General features: G+C 38.4%; 1 protein-coding gene across 18 annotated transcripts in view; it reads right to left on the minus strand.

Annotated features, from left to right (window-relative positions):
- Vps13c (vacuolar protein sorting 13 homolog C) overlaps positions 1-24,570 on the minus strand; it is a 154,148-nt gene that overhangs the window by 23,118 nt on the left and 106,460 nt on the right. For all 18 annotated transcript variants that reach the window (XR_010045619.1, XM_063243390.1, XM_063243388.1 and 15 more), the window contains 16 exons: positions 23,563-23,712; positions 23,128-23,392; positions 22,488-22,648; positions 21,357-21,478; positions 20,589-20,883; positions 18,724-19,113; positions 15,694-15,798; positions 14,805-14,969; positions 12,845-12,973; positions 12,432-12,565; positions 11,729-11,855; positions 8,047-8,282; positions 2,649-2,790; positions 1,625-1,765; positions 704-785; positions 532-601 (listed from right to left, as the gene is read on the minus strand). Coding sequence is in view for 17 of the 18 variants with exons in the window: in XM_063243390.1 (XP_063099460.1) it covers positions 532-601; positions 704-785; positions 1,625-1,765; positions 2,649-2,790; positions 8,047-8,282; positions 11,729-11,855; positions 12,432-12,565; positions 12,845-12,973; positions 14,805-14,969; positions 15,694-15,798; positions 18,724-19,113; positions 20,589-20,883; positions 21,357-21,478; positions 22,488-22,648; positions 23,128-23,392; positions 23,563-23,712 (2,714 nt within the window). In the remaining variant the exon portion in view is untranslated. The remainder of the gene's footprint in view (positions 1-531; positions 602-703; positions 786-1,624; positions 1,766-2,648; positions 2,791-8,046; positions 8,283-11,728; positions 11,856-12,431; positions 12,566-12,844; positions 12,974-14,804; positions 14,970-15,693; positions 15,799-18,723; positions 19,114-20,588; positions 20,884-21,356; positions 21,479-22,487; positions 22,649-23,127; positions 23,393-23,562; positions 23,713-24,570) is intronic.

A 24,570-nucleotide genomic window follows, 5' to 3' on the forward strand; every position in this document is an offset into this window, starting at 1 on the left:
ACTAAACTTTTCTATTGTCCAGCTGATTTTGGGGCCAGCAGTCTGAGCATCTCTTCGGAGGATGACAGTGCAATATAGCAAATATGGGGGATTTCTTTCTATCTTATCTTTGAAATCCAGTATTGTTTTCTCTGTTTTGTTTTGTTCTGTTTTATTTTATTCAAACTTCTGTTTAGATTGGCTTTCTTCTGTTTTGTTTTTGGCTTGATTCTGCTATACCTGATGGAATGGACAACTATTGTGGCGATAACAAGATACACTATGGCAGCTACTGATGCTTTCCTAGCATCCTGCTTTGAAGTTCTGTACTAACTTTGCTGCTCTGTTTTGATTGACTTTGTTCTGTTTTGTTGGACTTTACCATCTTTAAAATTTTTTTAAAAAATGAAGAAATTTAAAAAATCAAAAGTGGATTTATATGTTCAGGTGGAAGATAATTTTCTACAGAAATGACTTTCAAAAAGAATAAAATTTATTTTCAAAATAAATTCTCATTTTAGATTCCTTTAGATAAACAGTGAAAATACTTACTTGAACTGTAAGACTTTACTGTACTCATTAAATCTTGTGATGACACTCACATCAATGAAAGGTTTGGGCTCTAAAAGGAAGCAGATGCAAGAGAAAGATTAGCTTTATACAAGACAAAACTTGCGCCTACTTAGCTTTTAGGAACAAGGTATGCCTGTAATTCCTTTTCTACCTGAATCCAAAGCAATGGACTTGGGAGGAGCCACAGGATGAAATACAACAGGAAACATGGTACCTGGTAACTGATTATCGACCTGAAAAGAAGAAAACCAACTTAGGCTTTAATGAAGCTTTTGGTGTCACAGACAGAATTATACAAAACGCTACCTTCACCGTAATTCAGCATCTGCTTGGACATGTGACACCTCATAATCTGTAAAACTTATACACCTCAGCAGAGGCAAGTCTTTATATAATAATTACATATATGAATTCCTTCATACCTCTAACATATACTCTATTAGTGCAAATATTTGAACCAGTCAATCCTGTGAGATTTCTACTACTTATGGTTTAAATATTTAGATGTAAGTAAACTGACTAAGAAATACAGAAGAATTCTCTAAATAAAGAATAAAGAAGAAAAAAAGAAAATGCCTTACATAACAACTTTATAGTTAAAAAGAAGACAAGGAGGGAGGTTCAGAGAAGGAAAAAGCAATCAATCATCCAAATGAAACCTCCAGTAAAGCCCCATGCTTCACCATGAAGAACAACAAAGGAAGATCTCACTTGGGAATCCCATCACAGATGCGAGGGACTTTTAAAAACAACATCATCCCAATAAGACAACACCCCTGCAGGTTAACAGGCCAAATTCAACAGTTGCCGGAATTACATGTTCTTTAATGCTGATGGTAAGGGAGATGCTGAATTCACATAATAATACTTGAGAGAAGAGGAAAAACATGAGCAATTTCTTTTTTTATTAGTTTGGTGCTGGGGGTTAAACCTGGGGCCTCATGTGCTCAACCACTGAACTATACTCAAAGTCCCACAGAAGATATCAAGTTTAATATAAAAAGAGAAATTTCACTGTCAAAATTGTCAAAGTACTTAGAAATACTTATTTAACTAAGGATAACAATATTACCTGTAGCCAATACAACCTGGCCCTTAAACTCCTCTGATGAGGAGACTGCTTAAATTCAACCTGAATTCCTGACAGAAAATCTCGTTTAATAGGGCACTGAATAGGAAGACGCATTTCCATGGGAACTTTCTCAAAATTGACCTAGAAAAAAAGCACAATTTTGATAAGTTGGTATTAGCAGAGTATCTCCTTTTAGGTATCTGTGCACTGATGAAACCAAATGAGAAGACTATCTTTCTATGTCTCACCAGAAGATCTTAAGGTCATCTACAACCGAGAGCTCTGAAGCAGACTCACTTTTCTAAGAAAGCTATCTATACACAATTAATAGCTAGCTTCTGCTGGACACAAAGGGCACAGCCCCACCCCGCCCCACTTATGTGCAGCCCACTGTCAGGGTGAGTGGGAAACAAATCTGGTGACCAGTGCAGATTCAGCTCTCAGACACCAGAGACAAAGAACACCTAGAGTATACGACTGAAGATGGCAAGCTGCCCACTCAAGTCAAGTTTCTGGAGTCTTCCTGCAGCCACCATGACTTTCAGTTTTTGTTCTGGAAGGCCTCATGGAGAGCACACCTTTATTTGTGGATACCAACAATCATTCAGATTAATGAATTTAATTCAGCAGAACTTTTGTAGGTTTTCTAACAATGAAGTAATGTAACTGTACTTAGCAATGCATAGGTATTATTCAACATATAAGAGTAAAATTTTCAATAAACTACCGTAATTGCTGCATAAATTTCACAAAAAGTTTCACAAAACTGATTTGTAGAAAAAACCAGTTAAAACAATACAGAAGAGAAACATTTAAATCAGGCTTCACAGTACAAGATTATATTAACACATTTAATTGCAGTGACATCATATAGTATTTTAATTATATATGAACACTCCTACTAATAAGTAAGAGTTTATTTACTAACAAACACATATTTCAATGTCTACACATACTAGACAATAAAACTACTCACTCCCACTCCCAACAACAACAAAATACACCTCTGAACACTGGGGCTTACCTCAAAATTATTCTCTAGCTTCACCCAGCCGCGGTCACAGGAGTGCTGGTGCTTCTGGTAGGAATGCTCCAGGAGGAGTATCTGCTTCTGACTAAAAGGCTTCCATTTCTGCTTTGGTTTCATTTCCCAAACAACACCAGAACTAAATAATTCACAAAGAGGATTAAATTAGAAACACAGATTTAAATTTGTGGAACTGTCATTCAACTCCAGATTAGTATAACTCCTAATATCCTATGAAAATTAAATTGATAAAAGAGATCTTTATAATATTCAACACTACCTGTGTTACAAGAGCTATATAAAGAATAAGATTATTATGTAGACATCTAGAGAATTCCATAAACTTTTTAATTGATAAAATTTAAAATATGAAAATAATTGAGAATTTCTACAAACAAGAGTCTACTAGTGAGACTTCTGTGAGAGCAGATAACATCTTGCCTAATTAGTATTCCTATCAAAATCCACTGCAGGGGCTGGGGATTTAGCTCAGCGGCATAAGTGCCTGCCTTGTAAGCAGGAAGTCGTGGGTTCGATCCCTGGTACCAATAAAAATGAAAAACGAAAAAAAAAAATCCACTGCAGATTATTAATGATGATGATGCGGAATGAGCGTCTATAGATACCGCACTTTGGAAACAGGTACTGTCAAACAGGGACAATGATCTATACAAATACGGTGACTATTGTAATGAGATTTTAATTATGTTAATATATTACTTGAAAGACATTCCTAAAAGCTTACTAAATTCTTTTGTTGACATTTGCTTTTTAATATACTGCAGATTAGGTGGCAGTTCTTTATCTGCCCAAATGGATATTAAAATGAGGAAGTTTCTTAATTATTTCCATTGAGGTCAGGAAAAAATGTTGCTGGAATCAAGATGAAGGCCATAAAGTATATTCTCTCCAAATATTTGAGAGACTGGATATCCTGCTTCTTGTTTTGACTCCGGATGGCACAGAAAGTTCATAAAACAGCTTGATGTTACTTGTTATTCAAAGAAAAGTTGTTTCCAAAATGAGTCTACTGAAATGTAAGTTTCCCATAGAGCACTGCTTAACCTTCTAATTTTAGGGTGAGATTCACTGAGAAGTATTATCAGGTCTTCAGCAAAAATAATTTTCAAAGTCATTCAGTGTTGAGTAGTGACCACAGATGACTTTTTGCTCAAAAAATGTTCATCTTGGCCCAGAACTCAAAAAGGAGAACTAGAGTTACCACTGCTACAGCACTGCATTCACTAAGAACGATGAGGAAATTCAGCTTCTATTTCTAGCACTCTCAGAGCTGACGGCAGCTAACCCAACCAGGATGGGTGAGCTCACTGCTGGACACGACTGGCTAGGAGAAGGCCGATCCAAACCCTTTCCAGAGAGCACCTACTAACAGGTAAACATTGGGAAAACACAGGCTTTAAAGGCTTCATAGTGTTAAAGCTTTCTCAATTTGTTCAGCTAAGTTTTTTCCTGCTCCCACCCTAGCCCCATATTTGGCTGTAATATACTAGAAGAGTCTTTCTTAATAATGCTGAATCTATTTCTTCAACTTGTTTAAAGGTATCCTCACCAACAGTTTTTCTAGGCAGACTACTGACAGAGGCTAATTCTTCAGTTTCTTCAAACTCAACACTAAATTCTCCAGTAAATAACTGAGCAGAACTGGGAACATCTGTTCACTTATCAAGAGCTTAGGAAAACTGTGTACTCATGACTCAATACGCTCATTCTTGCGTTTTTATTGGCTGAGGTTGCTCTCAAAGTTCCCGCTCCTTTATGGAACTGTTCCGGCTGAGGTCTAATGCTTTAAACAGCTTTATTTTCTCTGGACACATTTCTTTAGCTCCTGTTATCAGCCATGACCCAATTAACTTACTAGTAGTAAAAAGATTTTCCTTGCTTGCCTAGGAAATGAATGACTCGCTCTGAAACTCACCTTGGTTACAACCTCACTTTGTCGTTTTCTTGTTTTTAATCAAGAAATTATGCTGTAGTAAGACATTTTGTTTCAAATCTTCTGGACATTGCTGTGTTTTTTTTCATGTATGCTTTGTTTACAAAGGTCAATACAGTTTGCATTATTTTAGCACAGCTATGATGCTGTTATACAATAAAATAATGCTTTACCATCTTGAAACAATAATCCACACTGCATTGTGCCCTAAGGGTCACCTTCAAAGTCTACCATCAGTACTACAAAGTGTGCAGTAAAGCAAGCAGTATGTACAACAGTTGCTGGGATTTGTAGCACAATGAACACACCCTAACATCAGCCACCAACACAAAAGAATGAACATGCTTGTGGTCCAAAACCTCAACTTCAACCCTAACCTTTGAATATCATACAATTGTTACGTATTACAAAACAAGGATTCTTTTGTTTTTTTCTACCCTATAAACATGTGAAGAATCATTCTTAGTTCAAAAGCCAAAGGAAAACAGGCAGTGGACCAGATTCAGCCATACCTTACTGATCCTTGCATGAGAGAATATTGTTTACAGAAAAAAATGTAAACCTATAATACATTAATTTGCATAGTTTACTAGTAACAATCACAAGAAATCTTCACTATCTGGTGATGTTTAGGAGTTAATGAAGTTATTAAACAAAATTATCTACTACAAATTACACATATCCAAGAAGTCTTTATGATAAAACCTCCAAGAAAATTTCCTTAGCTTGATAATGAACATCTACAAAAAACCTATCACTGACACTGTATTTCAGGAGGATAAACTAGATGCTTTCCACAGATCAGGAAGAAGGCAACGATGTTCACACTCACCCCTCTCATTCAACACTGTGCTGGAAGTCCTAGATAATGCAGAGAGAGGAGAGGAAAGCAAGAGGAGAGGAGGGGAATGAATACTGGAAAAGGAGAAATAAAGCTATCATCATAAATGACATGATTGTCTACACAGAAAGTTTCAAAAATGAACCAAAAAAAAAAAAAAAACCCACCCCCAAAATTCCGTGGAACTACCAAACAATTAAACAAGGTTGGAAGCCAGAAACACAGTATCATTTACATTAATACCAAATAAAACAGTGCTTAGGTATAAATAAGTCTAAAACATATGTATACAATCTGTGAGAGAAAAACTATGAAAGTGGTGAAAGAAATTCAAGAGCTAACAGAGAGCTACTCCACACACACAGACGTGAAGAGCTAACATTGTTAACATGTTTTTCCCAAGTTGATTTATAGATACAATGCAATACCAATAAAAAGTTCAGCAAAGTATTTTGTAACTATCAACAAACTGATTCTAAAGTATACATGGAAAGGCAAAAGGATAAAAAGGAGACAACACGAGGACAGAGTAAGTCAGAAGACTGATACTACCCTGCTTCAAGCCGTACTAGAAAACTAGGCTAATCAAGATAATCTGCTGCGAAAACAGAGAGCCTGGACATAGACCCAAACAAATAGGTCAAATAACTGTTTAAAAGGAAAACAAGCAACTAGACAAAAGACAGTCTTCTTAGCAAATGACAGACAACCCTGTGCAACAAAGTGACCTAGACACAGAACTGCTATCATTCAAAAAGCCATTAACTCAAACTGGCTTACAGCTCTAAACATACACAGAACAGACTGTAATTTCAAGAAGATAATAGGAGAAAATAGGGAACCTGGGCACTGAAGACTACTCAGCCACAATATCAAAAGCACAACCCACAAGAGAAAAACTGATGCTTCTCTTGGAAAGATACTGCGTAGACAATTTTCTAAGAAAGCCATAGACTAGAAGAAGCTTTTTGTAAAATATGTATCTGATAAAATACTAGAATCCAAAATGAACAACTCAAAAGAAATGAACAAACTCAAACGAATGAACAAACGAAAACAGCATATTTGAGTAGAGGAAAGACCCCAACAGCTAACAGAAGAAAGCACTCAAGACAAGTAAGCATATGAAAAGTACTGGGCATTAGATATCCTCAGGGAACTGCAGACTGAAGCAACAGGAGCCATTTACTAGGATGCCTAAGATCAGTCTTTCCCAGGAATTCAGGAAAAAGAGGAGAGGAGGGATTAACAGACGAAAGACAAGAAACTTTTAAGGCCTATGTTGTTCTATGTGATACTGTAATGCTGGGTTCAGGTTATATACTGTGACAGTCATAGACTAGTAAGAGTGAGTGAAGCCCAAAGTAAACGAAGTACTTATTTTACGACAGTAATGTTAGCAGCAGTCATTCATTAATAACAAATACATTAGTACAATTTTGCAGGCTGTTAGAGGAAACCAGGGCAGAGGTTTGTGAGAGTTCTAGATTTAAATTCCATCTTCTTCTAGACCTAAAACTCCAAACAAATAAAGGTCTATTTTTATATATAAATGACTTTTTCCTTTGGAGCCTAGATATTACTCAATGTGTATAAGGTGAAAAAAGTAATCAGGTTATTTCAATAAATTTTACCAATATTCTTACAAAGGACAAGTTGAAAAATACCACAGTACATATAACATCAATGTAAAAAGAATATATCAAAGAATGAAAGAGAGCAAATTTCATCTCTATGACTAAACAAGTGATTTTCAGTTTTTAAAAATTCCATGTAATACTGAAATACAAAGCCAAGTGTTTATTATTTAATGAAGTGCTAAGAATTATAAAGTTCTAAATAACTATTGACACTACATCCTATATGAGTGTGTTTCCTAATTTAGTTTTGGCAGCTTCCACTGACCCAAGCTAGTTTTTACAACCTTTCTATAAATAAAATTAGTTATTTCGATTTCAGTAACTCCAGTACATATGTACTTTTTTTTTTTTGTATCGGGGGATTGAACTCATGACCTTGCGCTTGCCAGGCAGGCACACTTACGCCGCTGAGGTAAATTCCCAGCCCTGTGTACACTTCTTCGTAAAATTTCTTGTTGTTTCTAGAGCATTAAAAAATCTACAAAGAGAAAAAGGAAACCAAGGCCACATCATCCGTGAAAAGCAGCACTTCCTTTCCTACCAAGACAACATGTACTGTGTAAGAAAGCAGAGACAAAATTTTAGTCATCTTCAGGCTCCAACCACTAGCAGTTCACACAGTTCCCCACGAAGTCTCACTGACTGATTATGGAGCCGTGAAGGCAAATCTTTTAGAAACCAAGTGCCCACACTGCAACTCAGAATGCACTTATCTCTAAGTGCCTATGGTACAACTGGAGCTGAATAATGAGTTTCAGTCTGGAAGAAACTACTCGCATCACTCACGCTGACGTCACTGCAGAGGGCTCTGCACACAGCTACAGCACGCAAGTTTGCTGCCACCACTGTCACAGAGCCTAATAAACTCAAAGGAGAACCTGCCTGCCCTCATCTTATGCAGCATTAATGAACAGAATGCTTTCTTGCAGATTCTTTATGCCTTACTTCCATCTGGAATACCTGGTTATTCCGATATATGAAACTTCCTGCTTGCTTTCATTGTTAACCAGTGAGAGCCCAAGGCTGTGGAGAGAGAAGGTTATTTCATGGTCAGCCTGCTCCATTTCCTCTGCCTGCAGCGCTTTGGAAACCAAGGCCACATCATCCGTGAAAAGCAGCACTCTCTGGCGGCCATCGAGGAATGACACCCAGTGTATCTGGATGTTTGCGTCATAGGGAAACTGGCCACATTCGTCCTGGGGAAACAAAGACACATAGTTTTAACTAAAATTGAACCACAGCAACTGAGAAAGCATAGGCAAGTTTAAAAGCATGACTGTAAAATGGAAAACTTTAAGCATCCACCTGACTTCACGAAAGTTATTATCTCTTTTAAAACAACACTCACCTTTCTTCAGTGACAAACATTAAAAGTGTGTTTTTCATTTTTCTACCTTAGTGTGTGTTACCTGGTTAATGCTCAAAGAGCACTGAGCTGGAACAAGAGTATGCTTGATAGTAACAATGCCAAAAGATGTTTGTCTCCACGCTGGAGAACAGAATGCTTCCAAAATAGGAAAAACATAACCTGGGCCCAAGAATATAGCTCAGTGGCAAGTACAAGGTCCTAAGTTCAATTACCAGCATCCCTGTTATAGATTGGAAACTGGTGGTAAACTTAACGCCAGCTGGATTACATCAGCATGCTCCTGAGCACAATGTTCCACCTGAGGAAGGTTGCCAGCATACAGAGATGTGGAGAAGATAAAGCATTGAGGCGTTGTGGGTTCTCCTAGTTGTTGCTGTTTGAGTTGCTAGTTCTCCTGGAGAAGCTCTGGTCCTCACATCGAGCACTGCTTCCTGGCTCCAGAGGGGAAGACGTGTGCTGCTTGGTCTCTAGGATGAACTCGTCACGCTGGCTTCCTGGCATGTACCAGACTATGCTTGTCGTTGGAGGAGCTGGCTCCTCCGTGTTGCTGAGGATGGCTGTGGTGCTTTTCAGGACAGCCCTGGTCTTTCTTTTGAACATGACTTCTCGGCTCCAGTATAGAACCCTCAACTTAGCAGCACAGCTCCTTCAACCCGCTGGCATACACTTTCTAGCTTCCACCACTAACCTCTGGACCTTCCCCGCATAGACTGGTAAAAAGAGACTGGCATGAGTCCCTCTCAAGGGCTCTAGACCTCCAGTTGGACTTGTGGGAGGCATTGTCATGAGCTCTGGGTCTTCATCTGGACTCATGCAAGACACTACTGTGGGATTCAGGCCCTTAGCTGATTAACTATTCTGTCTTTGGTGTTTCAGATAGATTTCCTGCAGTTTCTTGTGTAACTCGGAATGACCATCAGAAAATAAAATTATAAACTTCATGTCCTGATTGTAATTGTTTTTCTCACAACGCCTGACTACAACACCCGCAAAAGTAACATCAAGCTAAATTAGCCTACTAGTCTATTTTCATTTTAATAATTTGTAACACAGCAAATATTTATGCAAATCACTCTGCCAAAAATAGTCAAACTGCAGTAGTTGGTTTGTATTCAGCTGAGCAAAAATTAGACTTCTTTGCTGAATGTTTCATGTGGCACTTGAAAATATGAGCCTGACTTATCTGGTCAGTGTTTTCAGACACTGAATCTGGGCTTAATTTAACTGCAACAGTTTCTGCCATGTACCTTTTCATCTCCTGCTTTCTTGAGCAAAGAGAAAAAACAAAGGATTTCACCCAAAGCAGAGGACTAAGTTCTGTAGTTGTGGTTTCAAGTGTAAGTTTTGAACTGTGTTACATGGTTACAGTAGCCTTCCGACTGTTTTTTACTCTAATAAGTAGTTTAATTTTCAGAGATACCTGTTAAGAAGACAAATGCTCTGTATAAACTACAAAATATTATAGGTGTCTTTCATTTCATCATTTTTTACATTCTTGGACTTGTATTTGTTCTTTATCTATTTGATCAGTTAAAAGTTAAATGAGGTATGTTAACATACCCCAGCAATATGTTTACTCACATTGTAATACAATGTTATTCACTGCATGAAGGTTTATGGCTCACATCCCTTTGTGTCATATTATTGTAATGTACTAATAGTTGTGCCTTGAATTATACTTGAGCAGAGCTAAAATCAGCAGTTTTGATTTCATTCTGACTTTACTTACACACTGAAATTTTGTATCTTTATGCTTAAAATTTTAAGTTAAGACAGATCTCCTGTAAGTGTATCAGGTACTTTTCTTTCCTTTCTTTTTGGAGAGGAGGTCTGGCTCTGTGGCCCTGTGGCCCTGTGGCCGAGGCTGACACTGAACCCTGGGCTCCGCAGTCTCCCTTGCCTTCAGCAGGAGCTGCAAACATACACCCAGCTTTTGGGTTGCCGTATGCTTTTGTCTGTCAGCAGGAAAACTTAAACCACTTTTACCTACTGAGGAAAGAGCCGTTCAGAGCCACTGCCTGTCAGAGGCTCTTGGGACTGCCCTGTCACATCCACTCATGCCCGGGCAGAACTGCCTTCTCACACCATCTTTCCAGACAAGAAGCCAGCAAACCATGCTGAGGTACAACTATGTGCTCTTCGCTGGTCTGATTCTCTCATAGAAAACAGGGCAGAGACATTAAGAGTAGAAGCTCTGCATACACTGCTGCGAAGGCTCTTTCTGGGTCTGCCCCGTGCAGGACACAATACCCCTGCCTCCACAACACCTCCACTGCTCCCTCTCGGAGGTCCGGATCTACTGCCTGGCACTTGTGGCTGCTGGGAAGAATCAAATGTGAGGAAGAGGCACCACCTGCAGCCGGGCAAGGGCTCCAGGGAGAGCTCCAGTGACTGAGTCAGGGCGCAGACAAGGGCAGGCTTCTCTGTCCTTCCTCTACTGACAAACTGGATGCTTCTCTACTGGGAAAGTGAAGCACAAGCAGAGCAACAAAGCTGCACCAAATAGAGCCTCACCGCATAGGAACAATTACTCTCATTTCCTAAAGGTCAGCTCAGGCTTTCGTTTTTCAAGGTATCTCAGAGTGACAACAGGGGCAGATAACTGTTGGCCAATCACCATTTAAAGAAAAAGCCAAGACCGCCTTTTTAACACTGAGCACCCTAGGACAGCCTGTAACACTCTACAAAGGGAAGTGTATCTATGCAGAAACGGGATGATGTATCAGTAAAGCAAGAAGACCGTTTCTCTGTCAGGGAGGAGGCTGGCAGGTGAATTCTTAGGCCTCTTCTAGAGTTCTCAATCCAAGAAACAATTGATTAGTTTAGCTATCTATCATAGTTATTTCATCAAATCCTGTATATGGGAAAACTTACATACTATCAAACTCCTCTGAATAATAAAATACATGGCCATGATTAGAAAAACATGCCTGAAAACATTCAATGCCAATGGAGGTATAGGTGCTTTCAAAATAAAGTTCAATTTTATTTAACCTTAAAATCCTTTCCATTTAACAACAGTAAATAAAAAGGTATTTTACTAATCTTGTCTTGGACTAGATGGAGCAGGTGTATTTTTTAAATTGTAAATAAATTTTGATTAACCTATCAGTATGAACTATTTGCAATCTCAAGTTTGACTAACTTATTTCAAAACTCGTCCCCCCTTCACTTTCAGCTCAGGGAGGACCCAGATGACATGGGAAGGAAGCTAGCCTGTCCACTTCCCTCAGCACAATGCAACACACCCAGCAACTCCCCATCAAGAGGTACCTTCAACAGAGCATGCTCCCCACGACTGGCTGCATATGTCCACGTAAGTTTTCTGGGGCCAGTAGGATCAGCCCAGGCAAAAAGTCGAGCTTGTCTTGGCATTAAGACTACTTCCTCCTGTGATCCACTATAACACAAGTGACAGAGGAAAGATTAAAATGTCCTAGCCCTCATGTGTGAATAGGAAGAAAAATTCCTATCGTCTGAACTATAAATTTAGAATCATTCCCTACCCACACTCCTCTCCCTTGGTCTTGTATTATCTCTAACCAAAAATTTAGTTACACATTTACAAGGAGAAGTTCACTGAGCACTACCAGACTAGGAAAAAAAGACAATGCAACAGGTTCACTGTCCCTTACCTGCAATTCTAAAATTTAAAAAGCTCCAAAAACCTGAAGCTTTTTCTAGAAGTTTGTCAAGTATCACTTGGCAGTGAAACCTGATTTGAACTGCTGTGAGACTATTAATGGTTTCTATTTATCCTTCCTGCATGAATACACTTTTGTGTTGTTACAAAAACATTAACGTGTGACCACAGAGCACTGTCTCAAGACATAATGAGGCTGTTGTATAACAGACGCGAATGCTCCGCATACTGCCTTTCTAATCTCTGCAATGCTCAGATGTTATCAAGAGTTTCCCAGAAGGGACTGTAGACCAACAAAAGCTAAGAAGATTCACATTAGCCCCTGTCTCCTACCTCTGTTTGTACGTGAGGATGTCCCACGGTGTGTGGTTTATCAGGAGGGCAGGTGCAGACCCCTCATGGTAATCAGAAAAGGTTATGACAGTGGAGTGTTCTGCAGTATTTACATCCACCAAGATGGCTCCATTCTATTGTAGGAAAAAGATCCAATTGAGGTACTGGTTATCATTTACATGTGGGATGTCAACCAATTATGTAAACACAAAAGTTTTGTTTTCTAGGTTATCAATGAAAAGTAAATCAGTTCTGATTTCAGAACTGATTCAATTTTGTTATCAAGGCCTTAATACTGATACAGCAGTACTTCAAGCAAATTACCAGCAGGTTTTTATGTCATGATTTAAAGAAAAAATTTTAAAGCAAATTTTAAAAATCAAAGACATTTATTTTAAAATATAACAGCTTACCAGTTCTTCTAAGGTCAATAAAGTGCCATTATCTTGTCGGTTATAAAAGAATGGTTTGGAAGGTCTCTCACAGCCCACTACTCTCAGACAAAGTTTGCCTGACAGATTTTCAGGCCAAAATGGAAGGCACTGAAAACATAAAAGTTAGCATCAGTCTTTATACAGCACAGTGGCATAAATAAGAAATGACTAAGTCAGTTTTCAACTCCAAATCTGACACTGATTAAATTATTACTGAGTTTCTTTAAAAGACCCTTTACATCTAACACTAAAACTACTGAACTATACCTCTGTATGAAATCAGAGCAGCTTCACTAGAAGGGCACAGATACTAACCTGCACATACTTACGGGCAGCACTTTGCTAATCCACATGCACTTAGACACAGACGCAGTATGAGATACTGAAGAGCCTGTGTGCCCAGAAGGCCTCACATGTCTCAGACACAGCATTATAAACCAGAGCTTAGCAAAATGAGCTTCTGCGCATAGCTCCCTTTACTTCATCATTAAGTGAAGAAATCGTTTATAGGGCATTTTATCCTTGGTAAACCAGAACGACCAATGAAGGCAGAGAACAGACCAGTGTGGAGCTGGTCAGAAGTGTCCATGTTACCATCCGAGCTGCTCAATTTTAAACCCCATGCTTCAGAGCTTCTGTTCCCCTAACTGTAAAACTGGGATTTCAGTTTCTAATGCAATACAAATTGTCCTTCTGCTATAGAATACTGTATAAACTCTATAAATAAAAATACTGTTGATAAATCTACATCAATGATAAAAAGATACGCACTTTTTATTTGTAGGATACAGAACTCATTTCAAGTAGCTTTAAAATGCCATGCCTTCTTAGAGCTCTAAAGTGTGGTACTGCAAGGGGAATCCTTCTTTTTGCTATGTATCTTTTAAAATAATTTTAGAATCTGGGATTTTTGTTGTGATTTTGTTTGTTGTGAGTTGTACTGAAGACTGGAAGAATGACATCAGCTATCCTTAAGCTCAGCTGGTTTGGTTGACAAGTTGGGTCCAAGTCAAGGACCACTGCTGACCCTCAAACCTTTTTCCTCATTCTTTCCTTCGTTCTCTTCAGTTCCTCAAACACTCTGGAAACCATGAAGTTTAGTTTGAAGCCAGACTTTCTGATATAGACAACCAACATCCACCAAGTCAATCATCAGTGACTCTACTGGCCCTGGAAAGTCTGAACCTCAGTCTCCTTCTCTGTGAAGTGAAAGGGTTGAATTTTACTGTCAATTTTAGTTAAACAGACACAATTCTTAGTTTACCTATTCAGAAATTTTACAGCCTCCTATGATTTTGCCCATAATTTCTTACTCATGCAGCATAGGCACTGCCAACAAGCTTACAGTTCCTTCAGGACAGAAACATTTCACTGACAATCATGACAACACACAGTACCTCACCTCTGGATATTTCCCACAGCACACATGCGAGTTTTGCATGTATGTGAGAACTAGAGAACAACTGCTAGCCATCTAGACGGGGTGAGTGCTAGGTACCAATCAGCAACAATTTTCCTTTTTAAAAAGTACTTACAGTGTGAAAGAAACTCTTTGTTTTTTTTTTTTTTTGTTTGTTTGTTTTTTTGTCTTTTTCCTTTTTATCACTACCGGGGATCGAACTCACAACTGCCTGCTTGCAAGGCAGGCGCTTATGCCGCTGAGCTAAATCCCCAGCCCCTGAAAGAAACTCTTTCAAAACTGGCTACCCTATGTTAACACAAGCATGGCAGTGTAAGACACAGAAGTACATACAATGCTTACTTGTATGTCAAGGACTGAGGACAGAGAGGAGAAGGGGACAAAAAAGTTAAGATGTGTTAGGCACATGTGCAATTCCCATGTGAATGTGTACGTACTGCAAAAGTGTACTAGTAAGATTTTTAAGAATATATTCCTTTGGCATTTTTGGAATCATCCTAATTAAAAGAAAAAACTGACCTCTGAAGAAGCAATGTAGCTCCATTTATTAGTTGGCACAGAGCCATCGGATGCAATCTCGCTGACTTCCAGCTCTAGCGAGGACTTGTTTGCGACAGTGCAGAAGGGCGTCAGAGTGACGATGCGCGAGAGGTTGGAGCTGCTCATTTTGATGCTCACCCCAACCTGTAGACAGGGAGGAACGCCCTCAGCTCTCAGCCCTGGGTGCAGCCGCTGTGAAACACACACTCCCTTCATTCCATCACCCCTCAGCCCTGGGCTCAGCCGCTGTGAAATATACACACACCTTTGTGCGCACACAGACTTCTTAAGATACTTCAGAATGACAACCCTGAGGAAGCTAACAGGAACTACACTCCATGGTTACTTTCTAGTTCCTTCATCTGGCTCTGTTGGAAACGAGCTCAGAAATATCATTCGGTAGCCTGTGATAATCTGCAGGGAGTTTGATCTGTCTAGCATTCTTCATTTTTAATATTTCAATCACAAGCACTGTAATTAGTGGAGAGGCTCCAGTTTGGCTGATTTAGTATTTGTCATCAATAAAAGTTCGAAGTAATAAAACAGGTCAATTGGCACCAGATGATTTAAATTTTCAAAGTGGTAGAAGTAAAGATTTAAGAAATACATGGCAAGGTAGATATGGAACGAACACTAGTATAGTGTGAATTTTACCTAATTATTCACTTAGACATATTGGGAATATTTACCAAATTACTCACTTGAGCAAATTCAAGTACTACTGGTAAGAGTGGTCACAAAAATTTGCAGATAGGCCAACATACGATACTCTGAATTAAAATTTCTGTTAATTTTTTAAAAGCCAGATTCTTATTGAATTGCAGAAAAGGTGAATAGAGCTAAAGGGAAACATGCAGCAGATTCTTACCAGGTATTCCATATTGTTGGCAGGACATTTCACACACCCGTAACTTCCCACAGTATCCAATGAGAAACTGCTGGACCAGGCACTAGTTGAAATTTTTAATTGTACCTGTACCAGAGAACACATACCACAATATAAAAACCTAAAAGGTAACATTTACTTACTTTATCTGACGGGAAGATGGGCTAGACTGCCTGCTAGAAAGGTTAGTATTATGAAACACAGAAAAATATTATCATAGTCATATTTGCAAATACATAACAGAACCACAGAAGATGGTAGGGGACAAGAAAAGCACAGCTCTGACCTTCCCATTCTCCACTATTCAGCAAGTGTTAAAGAAAAGGTACTGGGAGAGGCAGAACAGAAAACAGCAAGAACAGTTCCTATTTTCAGAGAGTAGTGAACTAAACAGAGAGAACACAGAACACATACTAACAATTATGATGCAAGACTCAACGCAATTAGAGACACATGACATAAAACTGCTACTACAGTAAGAAAATGATGACTTTGCTTTTGGCTGTGGCATTCCAGAAAGGTCTTATAAAAGGGGCCCATCTGTGCCCCTGTATGACTCTGACTACTACCCACACAACAGATTATAAAACACACAAGGCTACGCAAACACGTAGATAGGCACCCACAATGTCACCTGTCAGTCAACACCCTCAGACAAAGGTTCTCGAACCATCTCCAGATCACTGGCTGACCCATTAGACACAGATTCCCAGGCTCCACCCAGCCCTACTGGGTCCAACTCAGGAGGCACAAGACAGCAACAGCTTTCAAGGCCTTCAAGAGATTCTAACATAAATAAAATCTGAGATCTGCTACTCTTAAGAGAATACTACAATGGAGTACTACTCAGCTATAAAGAATGATCACATTGAGATATTTATAAATAAATGGACGCAGCTTGAGACCATACTCATAAGTGAAATAAATCAAACTCACATGTATAAATACCGAATAGTTTCTCTAGTGTAAGAAATGATAAGAATACATAAAAGTATGTGGTAATTATGATTCCCAATCATATTGGTTTGAACCATATAATGTTATCACTCATTAACTGGAATGGTTTTAACCTGGGTTGTTCGATTTTAGTATTGGTAATGGTACGAATAGCTATTCTGAAGAAAACAACACATCATAAAAGCTAGTGCTGATTTAATATCATCTTGTTTTGAAGTCCTATCAAGCTATTATACACCTGTTTCCACTGGTTTCAACATGTGGTATTTTACTATATTTTACTATATGCGACAGTATAAACAAAATTTTTAATAGGCAAAGAGATAATATAGAAACCATTGTTCATTTTCTGTTAACTGGTTCTAAATACCCTGTAATTTCTTCATTCTTTTGAATAGCTTCAGACTGACTTGATATGCTTGATGCTATAGTATATGAAGTTATACTCAAATAATTCAAGGAAGGAGGCACTCTGGTGACTACTATTGTTAGATTATCTGGGGGTGAAACACAATGATGCTTAAATTGTTCGGTTCTGACCTGTGTTGTTCTAATACAATGTCCTCTTTTACCTCAATCCCACCCTATTTTAAAATTAATCTATTTTTTTCTTAATTTTTTTTCAATTAAGGGAAAACTAAATTAAAAAATAGCGGGATATATTATAGTAACTCTTTTGTTTTCCTATTAACCTGATATGATCCCCAGTATTGCTCTCCCCATCTTGTTCTGTCAGATTTTACTATATTCTATTTTGTTTGATAGTATCAAGTTTGAGGGTAGGCTACCACTTTGAAGGTAATTCACTAAGATGCCCATTATGGTTTGATTATTTTCTTTTGAAACTCTGTAAGGTCTCCAGTGTAGGTTTTATTGGTCTTGTTCTGTACTGTTTTGATCAATTCTATTATACCTGACGATATAGGCAACTTTTTAAAAAAATAGCAAGAGGCACAATCATGGTAACCATTTTAGATCACCTGATATTCTATTTTTACAACATGTACTATGCCCATCCTTTTGTTCTAACCGACTCTGTTTTGTTTAGCCACGTTAGGTTTTATTCTCTCCAAAAAAATAATAAGAATTGTGGGAGAAAAAAAAAACCCCAAAAAGTGTAATTGTTATTAAAAAGAGAGGACAAGAAGGTGGTCTAAGGGATATAACTGCATGTATGTTTGAGTGTGTAGAACGGAAATCCATATTAGTGAACTTTTGTTGGATGATTGAACGGCACTGTCTGCAATCTCATTGTATGAATGTTCACTTTACATGCTTTAATTTTATAATTTGGACAACTATTTCAAAGATGACAATATGTAACCTATTAACTAGTGATATCTTACTGTATTTTTTTCCTTGAAATTCTGTATTATTTGTACACTTTTCCTGCTGTTTTTTTAATTTTATTTCCTTTTTTGTTCTCTTTAAATAAAAAAAGAGAGAGAGAAAGAGAGTAATAATGGAGTATCTCTCATTTTAAAGGAACAGAAAATCTTCATCCATACCAGGCCTGAACAGAATGCTCAAGAATAAACAGTAGGGGAGAGGAAAGAGGAAGGAAACAAGGAAAGAGCAGAGTGGTCATCTGGGCAGAGGACAGCATATGCAGAAGTCTATGGGCAGCATGGAGTCGAGTGCACACAAGTGAGGAAAGCCAAGTGAGTCTGAAGAAGAAAGAAAGGACCAGGACACAAAAGACCAGGCTCGAGCGCCAGGCTTCTCAAAGGCCTGGCTCATGCTTCATGGGCAAAAGGGTCAGCTAATACCAGCCTCTTTAGAAATGCTGTATCAACACTGGCCAGTTATACAAAATAAAGCTTGTCTTATCTGACACGACTTTAAGAACAGAAGGAATCCTACAGGCGCTAGAGAAAGAATTATTCTGCCTGGAGATCCTGCTGTTGTTAGTTCCCAAGGGCCCCACTCGATTTTGCCTTCCTTAAAGTCTCCTTAGACTCAGTTCATATCAATTGCATTGGTTGAGTTTCAAATTTCCAAGTTTCCAGGTTAGAAAGCCATGTATTTTAACTCACTCTATCAACAAAAACACACCTTGTTTTTACTAAAAATGTTCTTCTTCTTGAAAGAGAATAAAATGATGTCCCTGAAGTCAGCTGGGTGCTTCACGTGAGTGTCTTCTGCGCGGTACTGGAGGACCCGGGAAGTCTTGTTGATTAACCAGTAGGGACTAAAGACAGAGAGCACCATGCGGTTGCCAACTCGCCTGACGTGCACCGACAGGTCAACTGTCACTGCTTCTTTGGAGTTAGATGTAAAACACACAAGAAAGAACTCGGGAAGCGTGTCACATATGCGGAAATGACCGGTCCAGTCTCTGCCCAGGTATCTGACCAGGACTAATTCCATGACTTCTCCACTGATTCGGGAATGCAGGACGTCTGCTGTACTGCCTTCTGCCAGCTCATGAGTATCTGCTGTTCCCTAAACACACGCACAAACCAAGTCTGTTTAGCAACATCTTTGAAATACAAAACCTGTATTCTACACAGCGGCTAGACTCTGCAAGAAGCAGGTTTCCTGCCAAGTCTTCCACAGAGTACCATGTTTATATACTGTGCATGCCACAATTACCAAGGACTAAAAAGAAAACACAGACCACATTTACAAAGGCAGGAACTGTCTTTGGCCATTAATAGGCCAGCAGCCAGGAGTTTTGAGAAGGAAAAAAAATGCATCCACAACAAGAATCCAAGGCTGGATTCCTTTACTCAGGGACCCTGGCGGCTGGCTAGCACGGCATTACTGAACACGCCACCTGAGCACCTGGTCTTCAGCTCCTCTGCTAGTCACACACCAGGCCTGACAGTCCCCTGCAGGGGGAATAAGGAAAGTGACAGCGGTCCGCTGCTCTAGCAAGCTATGTAAGCAAGGTGAATTATTTTTAAAACGCATACTAACAATACCTAAATCAGGCTCCCTTACTAACACCTTATTATTTTATACTTTTTATTTATAAACTATTCTTCTCTTTATCCACTATTCAGTTGATTTAATTAACTGCATAATTCAGAAATAGTTCATGACTAGGTAACAGAAAATAACAACATAGGTAACCAGTTTTTTTTGTTTTTTGCACCATGCTCGGGCTTGAACTCAAGGTCTCTCACATGCTAAAGCGAACTCTTTACTACAGACCTATACTCCAAGACCTGATACTCCAGGTTCTGCATCTTAATATAACATAGTATGTACAAACTTTAAAATATTTACCATATACCACTGCTACAAAATGCTGCTTATTATTTCCCAAGACAGTAAGTCTGTTATTTTTAGTAGAAACCTTGGACTAAATAATTGTAATATTAACTTTAGAATAAAAACTTTATGTAACCCAGTACTTCGGGAGGCTGAGGCAAGAAGATTACTGTGAGTCTCAGTCCACAGTGAATTCAAGGCCAGCCAGCACTACTAAGTGAGCTACTGACTCATAAATACATAAGTAAAACTTTAAGGTGAAATATTCTCATTAGATTTTCTCCTTTGCAAATAATGAAAATTTTACTTAAATTAATAAAGTAATAATAATGGCTCTTAAATTTATGGCAGATGCAACAGAGAAAGTGGTAAAGAACAAGGAGCCAAACCACACAGGCATAAATCCCAGCTCTTCCACTGACTAGCTGTGAGACTTGGCCGCCTATGTAACCCCTGCATGACTCAGTTTCCCCAGCAGTACAGAGGTTCATTAATATCCACCATAGAAGGATTAAACATGTGAAGTCACAGGACAGTGCCTAACACAAAGCAGATGCTAGTTCCAGTCTTGCTTTCATTAACACTTTTAAAACACTGTAAGTATGGTATATAAAACACTGACTTCAGCTAAAAATACCACGAAATAAACTAGAATTCACTTTGTGCAATGCTGGAATCCAAACCAAATACAAGAGACACACCTCCAGTAAGTATCTTAGGGAATAGGGGAGCAGATTCCGCAGTGTGAGAGAAGGGTAGAGGTGAATGATGTACGCCGGGTTCCAATCCTCCCCGTGTGCGCTGATGTGGCTCAACTCGTCAGGCTCGGCAACCGTGTTCACAACTAGGGGCAGGAAGCTGTGCTGCACCGCCGGACACTGCAGCCTGCCTGTTACGGAACTGCTCCTGTGCAGCTCCTCCTTCCAGGGGATGTAGGTGGTCGACTCCTTGTACTGATGCTCTAAGTCCCCAGCCGGCTGGATAAACAACTGAGATCTGCAGAAAAGCAAGCCCATGTGGAAAAAGAGGCTCCTGAGAACCCAGGAGCAACAGCCTCATTCAAACCGCAAGTCAACAATGGTCACTCTATTTTACAGGTAAGGAAACATGGTTCAGGCAGGGTGGAGAATATGCATAAAATCTCATGGCTAACTCACAGAGGAACGCTCTGCGGGAAAAAACAAAAACCTATGTGAACAAAGGTGACTGAAAAATATTTTCATTCCAAATATAAAGGCTATCCAGTAAATACAGATTTCAGAAAAGTCTAAACCATTTAAAAAGTTGCATCCATTTGATAAATTCAATATTTATTTTTCTACAGAATAAACTATGTCTTTAAAACGGGTTTTACATGTTTTTAGATAATAATTATATGAAGTTATATTCTTCACTATCTCCAATTCATAAAGGTAAAAACCCCATTCAGTGAATTTTCAAAAATTTAATGTTTTGAAAGAAGTACCCACCTATACGAATCTAAAGGGACATGGAACTCCTCTTCGGGGCTGACTGTTCCAATGCGCTCCAGAAGTTTAACATTCTTAACCAGTTTATAGATAATAAATGGAACAGAGAAGTGGTTTTTAATCTGTTGGACAAAAATACATATAATTAGCTTTAAAAACATAAGTTAAAAGGAAAATCATTAGCTGCATACACTATATAACTAATGTTTTAAACACAATTTTGGAAGATACTTCCCTTAACAATTGAAACTTTAGGATATTTAAAGGCTACATACGTATTAGGACTATTAACTATTAGCCTAAAATTCAGATATTCACATAATCTACATATTGTAAGCTGATGTTTACTGTTAATCTATATCACTGTCATCCAAATAGTATTGTTGTTTAAAGATTCTAATTACATTTTCTCCATTATAATTTTTGATCAATCAAATGATCAAATCACATGATTAAATAAAAAAGGACAGCAAAAGAATATAAGAAAACCAGTATTACTATCTTTTCTTGACCACAGTATGATATACATTGTATTGTTTCGTTTTTTATCTTACACTGTATTAGGGAGAAATATTCTGTTGCTGATCATATACTAAAACCTAAAATAATACACAGAAAAAGAAAAATGTTTGGTAAAGGCTTACCAGTAGAAAAGGAAAAAAAAATTTTTTTATTTTTTGGTACCAGGGATCAAACTCTTAACCTTGTGCTTACCAGGCAAGTGCTTGAGCTACTGAGCTAAATCTCTGGCCTGAAAAGGAAATATTTATACAGACTAAGACGCCAAAATCTTTTTTCAGGAGAATAGCTCATTTTAACAGTCCTTGTTACACGCTCAAAAAATATAACCCCAAGTGATATACAAAGAGAATGATGTTATCCTATGTGACAATCAACTGTAATTATAATTTTCATCAATTCTTAAAGAAATACGCAAAAATATTTCATTAATGGTAAACAGAGGAGATACAAAAATGGGCTTTAAATTTAAAAATTTTATTAACCATTTAAAATAAAGAACATTACAAAAGCAAATTAGGGAATAGAAATGACTGATGTAATGCTGTGTTGCGATATTCCAAAATGAGTTAAACTGAGAACTGAACAGTATACACTTCACTTTAAAGTCACCTGCAGCGCAGAGCGGAGGGTGATGACTTTATTCCCTTCGGTGGCATCAATCTGTACCAAGACAGAGTCCGAGTAATTGGCATGGGGATTCCACACATTGTACAACCGCCGTCCAGGTCGGGCAACAGGGACATTGGCAACCTCTGTGTATCCATGTGGTACTAAGGCAGAGGACAAGTGAAAAAAATTCTAAATATTTATTTACTAATATATTTCCATCAGAATAGTTACTCTGCCAAAACAAAGACAAGAGTATTCTTCTCGTGATTGGAAATAATCACCATGAAATACTTTTCTAAAATACAGGGTTTTAAAAAAGAGAAAAACTATTACTGATACAACATTTTTGACCCTAGATAATTTGAGCAAGTCAGTTTAAATATACGAAAACAAACAAAATGTGACAGATCTCTTATTCTCTCAACTATCCAGCAACAACTTTCTTGTAACAGTACTTAATTATTCTCACTATTTTGGGACTGCTATCATCCCAAAACAGGAAACAAGTATCAACTATTTAATCCAAGTTTTTACAAGTGTTTTTTCCCAAATAAGTATGCAGCAAAATATTTTTCTATATTTTATCAAAACTAAGCCCACAGTGATTCTTAAGGTGCTCCTGAAGTAAAATGCAGCATACCGAAAGTCAGCGTGAAGAAGGAACTCTCCTGACGGCTCAGCACAGACAGCTTCCCTTGAGAGGAAGGTTCCGTGCTGGCATACTCCAGTTCCAGATGCTGACCGGCATCCACACCATAGACATCGCTCTTCCCTGGGGAGCCCATCACTCTCAGGTTACGACTGAGCTGCACCTTCATGGGAACACCTACAGCATTTCTGACCGTAAACGGAGCTCTGTCTTTTAAAGAGTAATCAAAAGTAGAAGCAGTGCCCTCCGAAAAACCCTGAAAAGGAATGTAATGCCATCATGAGATAGTTACAAAATGTACATTTCTTTCAAACACTTTCCCATGCATACACATTTCTGAAACTAATTTTGATCACAGAAGAATGTATACAGTACATTTCACTCTTAAATTCTACTTGAAATATTCCAAATAAGAGCCACACATACTTTTGCTAAATTGCTGAAAACATTGAGACACGTTTTGGATATTGTTATATTCATTGTGTCTGCTGAAGAAATATAAATTGCCATTTTGGGCTCAGGAATAAAATCATCTCCTGGTATCAAACTTTTATCCTGGATCGGGTTCTTCTTTACCTACAAAGATAAATAACATAAAAATTTAAACAGCCAGTTACTAACAAATCTAAGATAGTCAACAGTGTTGAATTTTCCTAAGCTGGCACTTTATAGTAAGGCTCCTCCAAAGCATCATTTTCAAAGCTATTCAGAGGTTTCCTCTGCTCAGGTGAGGTGAGCGCAGCACAGAGTCTACTCTGGGGAAATGCTTTGAACTCTGTCAGCCACAGAACCTGTTCCATGCATACCTCCCACCTGAGATCCCATCTAATCATCCGGTACTGCCCAGCTAGTAACTATGAGTTGATCAGTAATAAAAGGTGATCCTGAAGTCTGAATCTGTCCTTATTAGAATATCATCTAGAAATAATACTTTCTTGTCTTCTGCTTTTTATTGGTAACATCTATAAATAAGTAATATCAAGCTTTCAACCAGCCCCCAGATTCCAGCTATTGCAATATTCATGGTTTTGTTCTAACAGAGTTGCAAAAGCCACGATTTCTGGTTACTGTCCTTATGCCAGAGAGAGGGAGGCCAGAAATACTAGTTCTACTTCATTTGGAGCACACAGGACACAAGTTAGAATCTTCTTTGTCAGCGTCCACGTGTAACAGCCCCGTGAGGCAGCTCTAGAGAAGTGCTCTGGGACAATCTGCTAATGCCAGCTCACACACTGGGTACTCGAGAAAACCAGGCTCTGCAACCCAGGATTCTGACACACTTGGAAAAATACCAGGAAGAGATAATAAGGAAAGTTCATAAATTAGTGGTGATTCATAAGATTTTTAGTTATACCCTTAAAAAAATCATTATCTCAAAGAGCTTCATTTATGAAAGCTTCGTTTATCTACCAATACATATTCTATTAGAAATGA

The sequence above is a fragment of the Cavia porcellus genome, unplaced genomic scaffold (genome assembly GCF_034190915.1).
Source record: "Cavia porcellus strain 051 isolate PalLab524CR breed Dunkin Hartley unplaced genomic scaffold, mCavPor4.1 scaffold_38, whole genome shotgun sequence".
Classification (NCBI taxonomy): domain Eukaryota; kingdom Metazoa; phylum Chordata; class Mammalia; order Rodentia; family Caviidae; genus Cavia; species Cavia porcellus.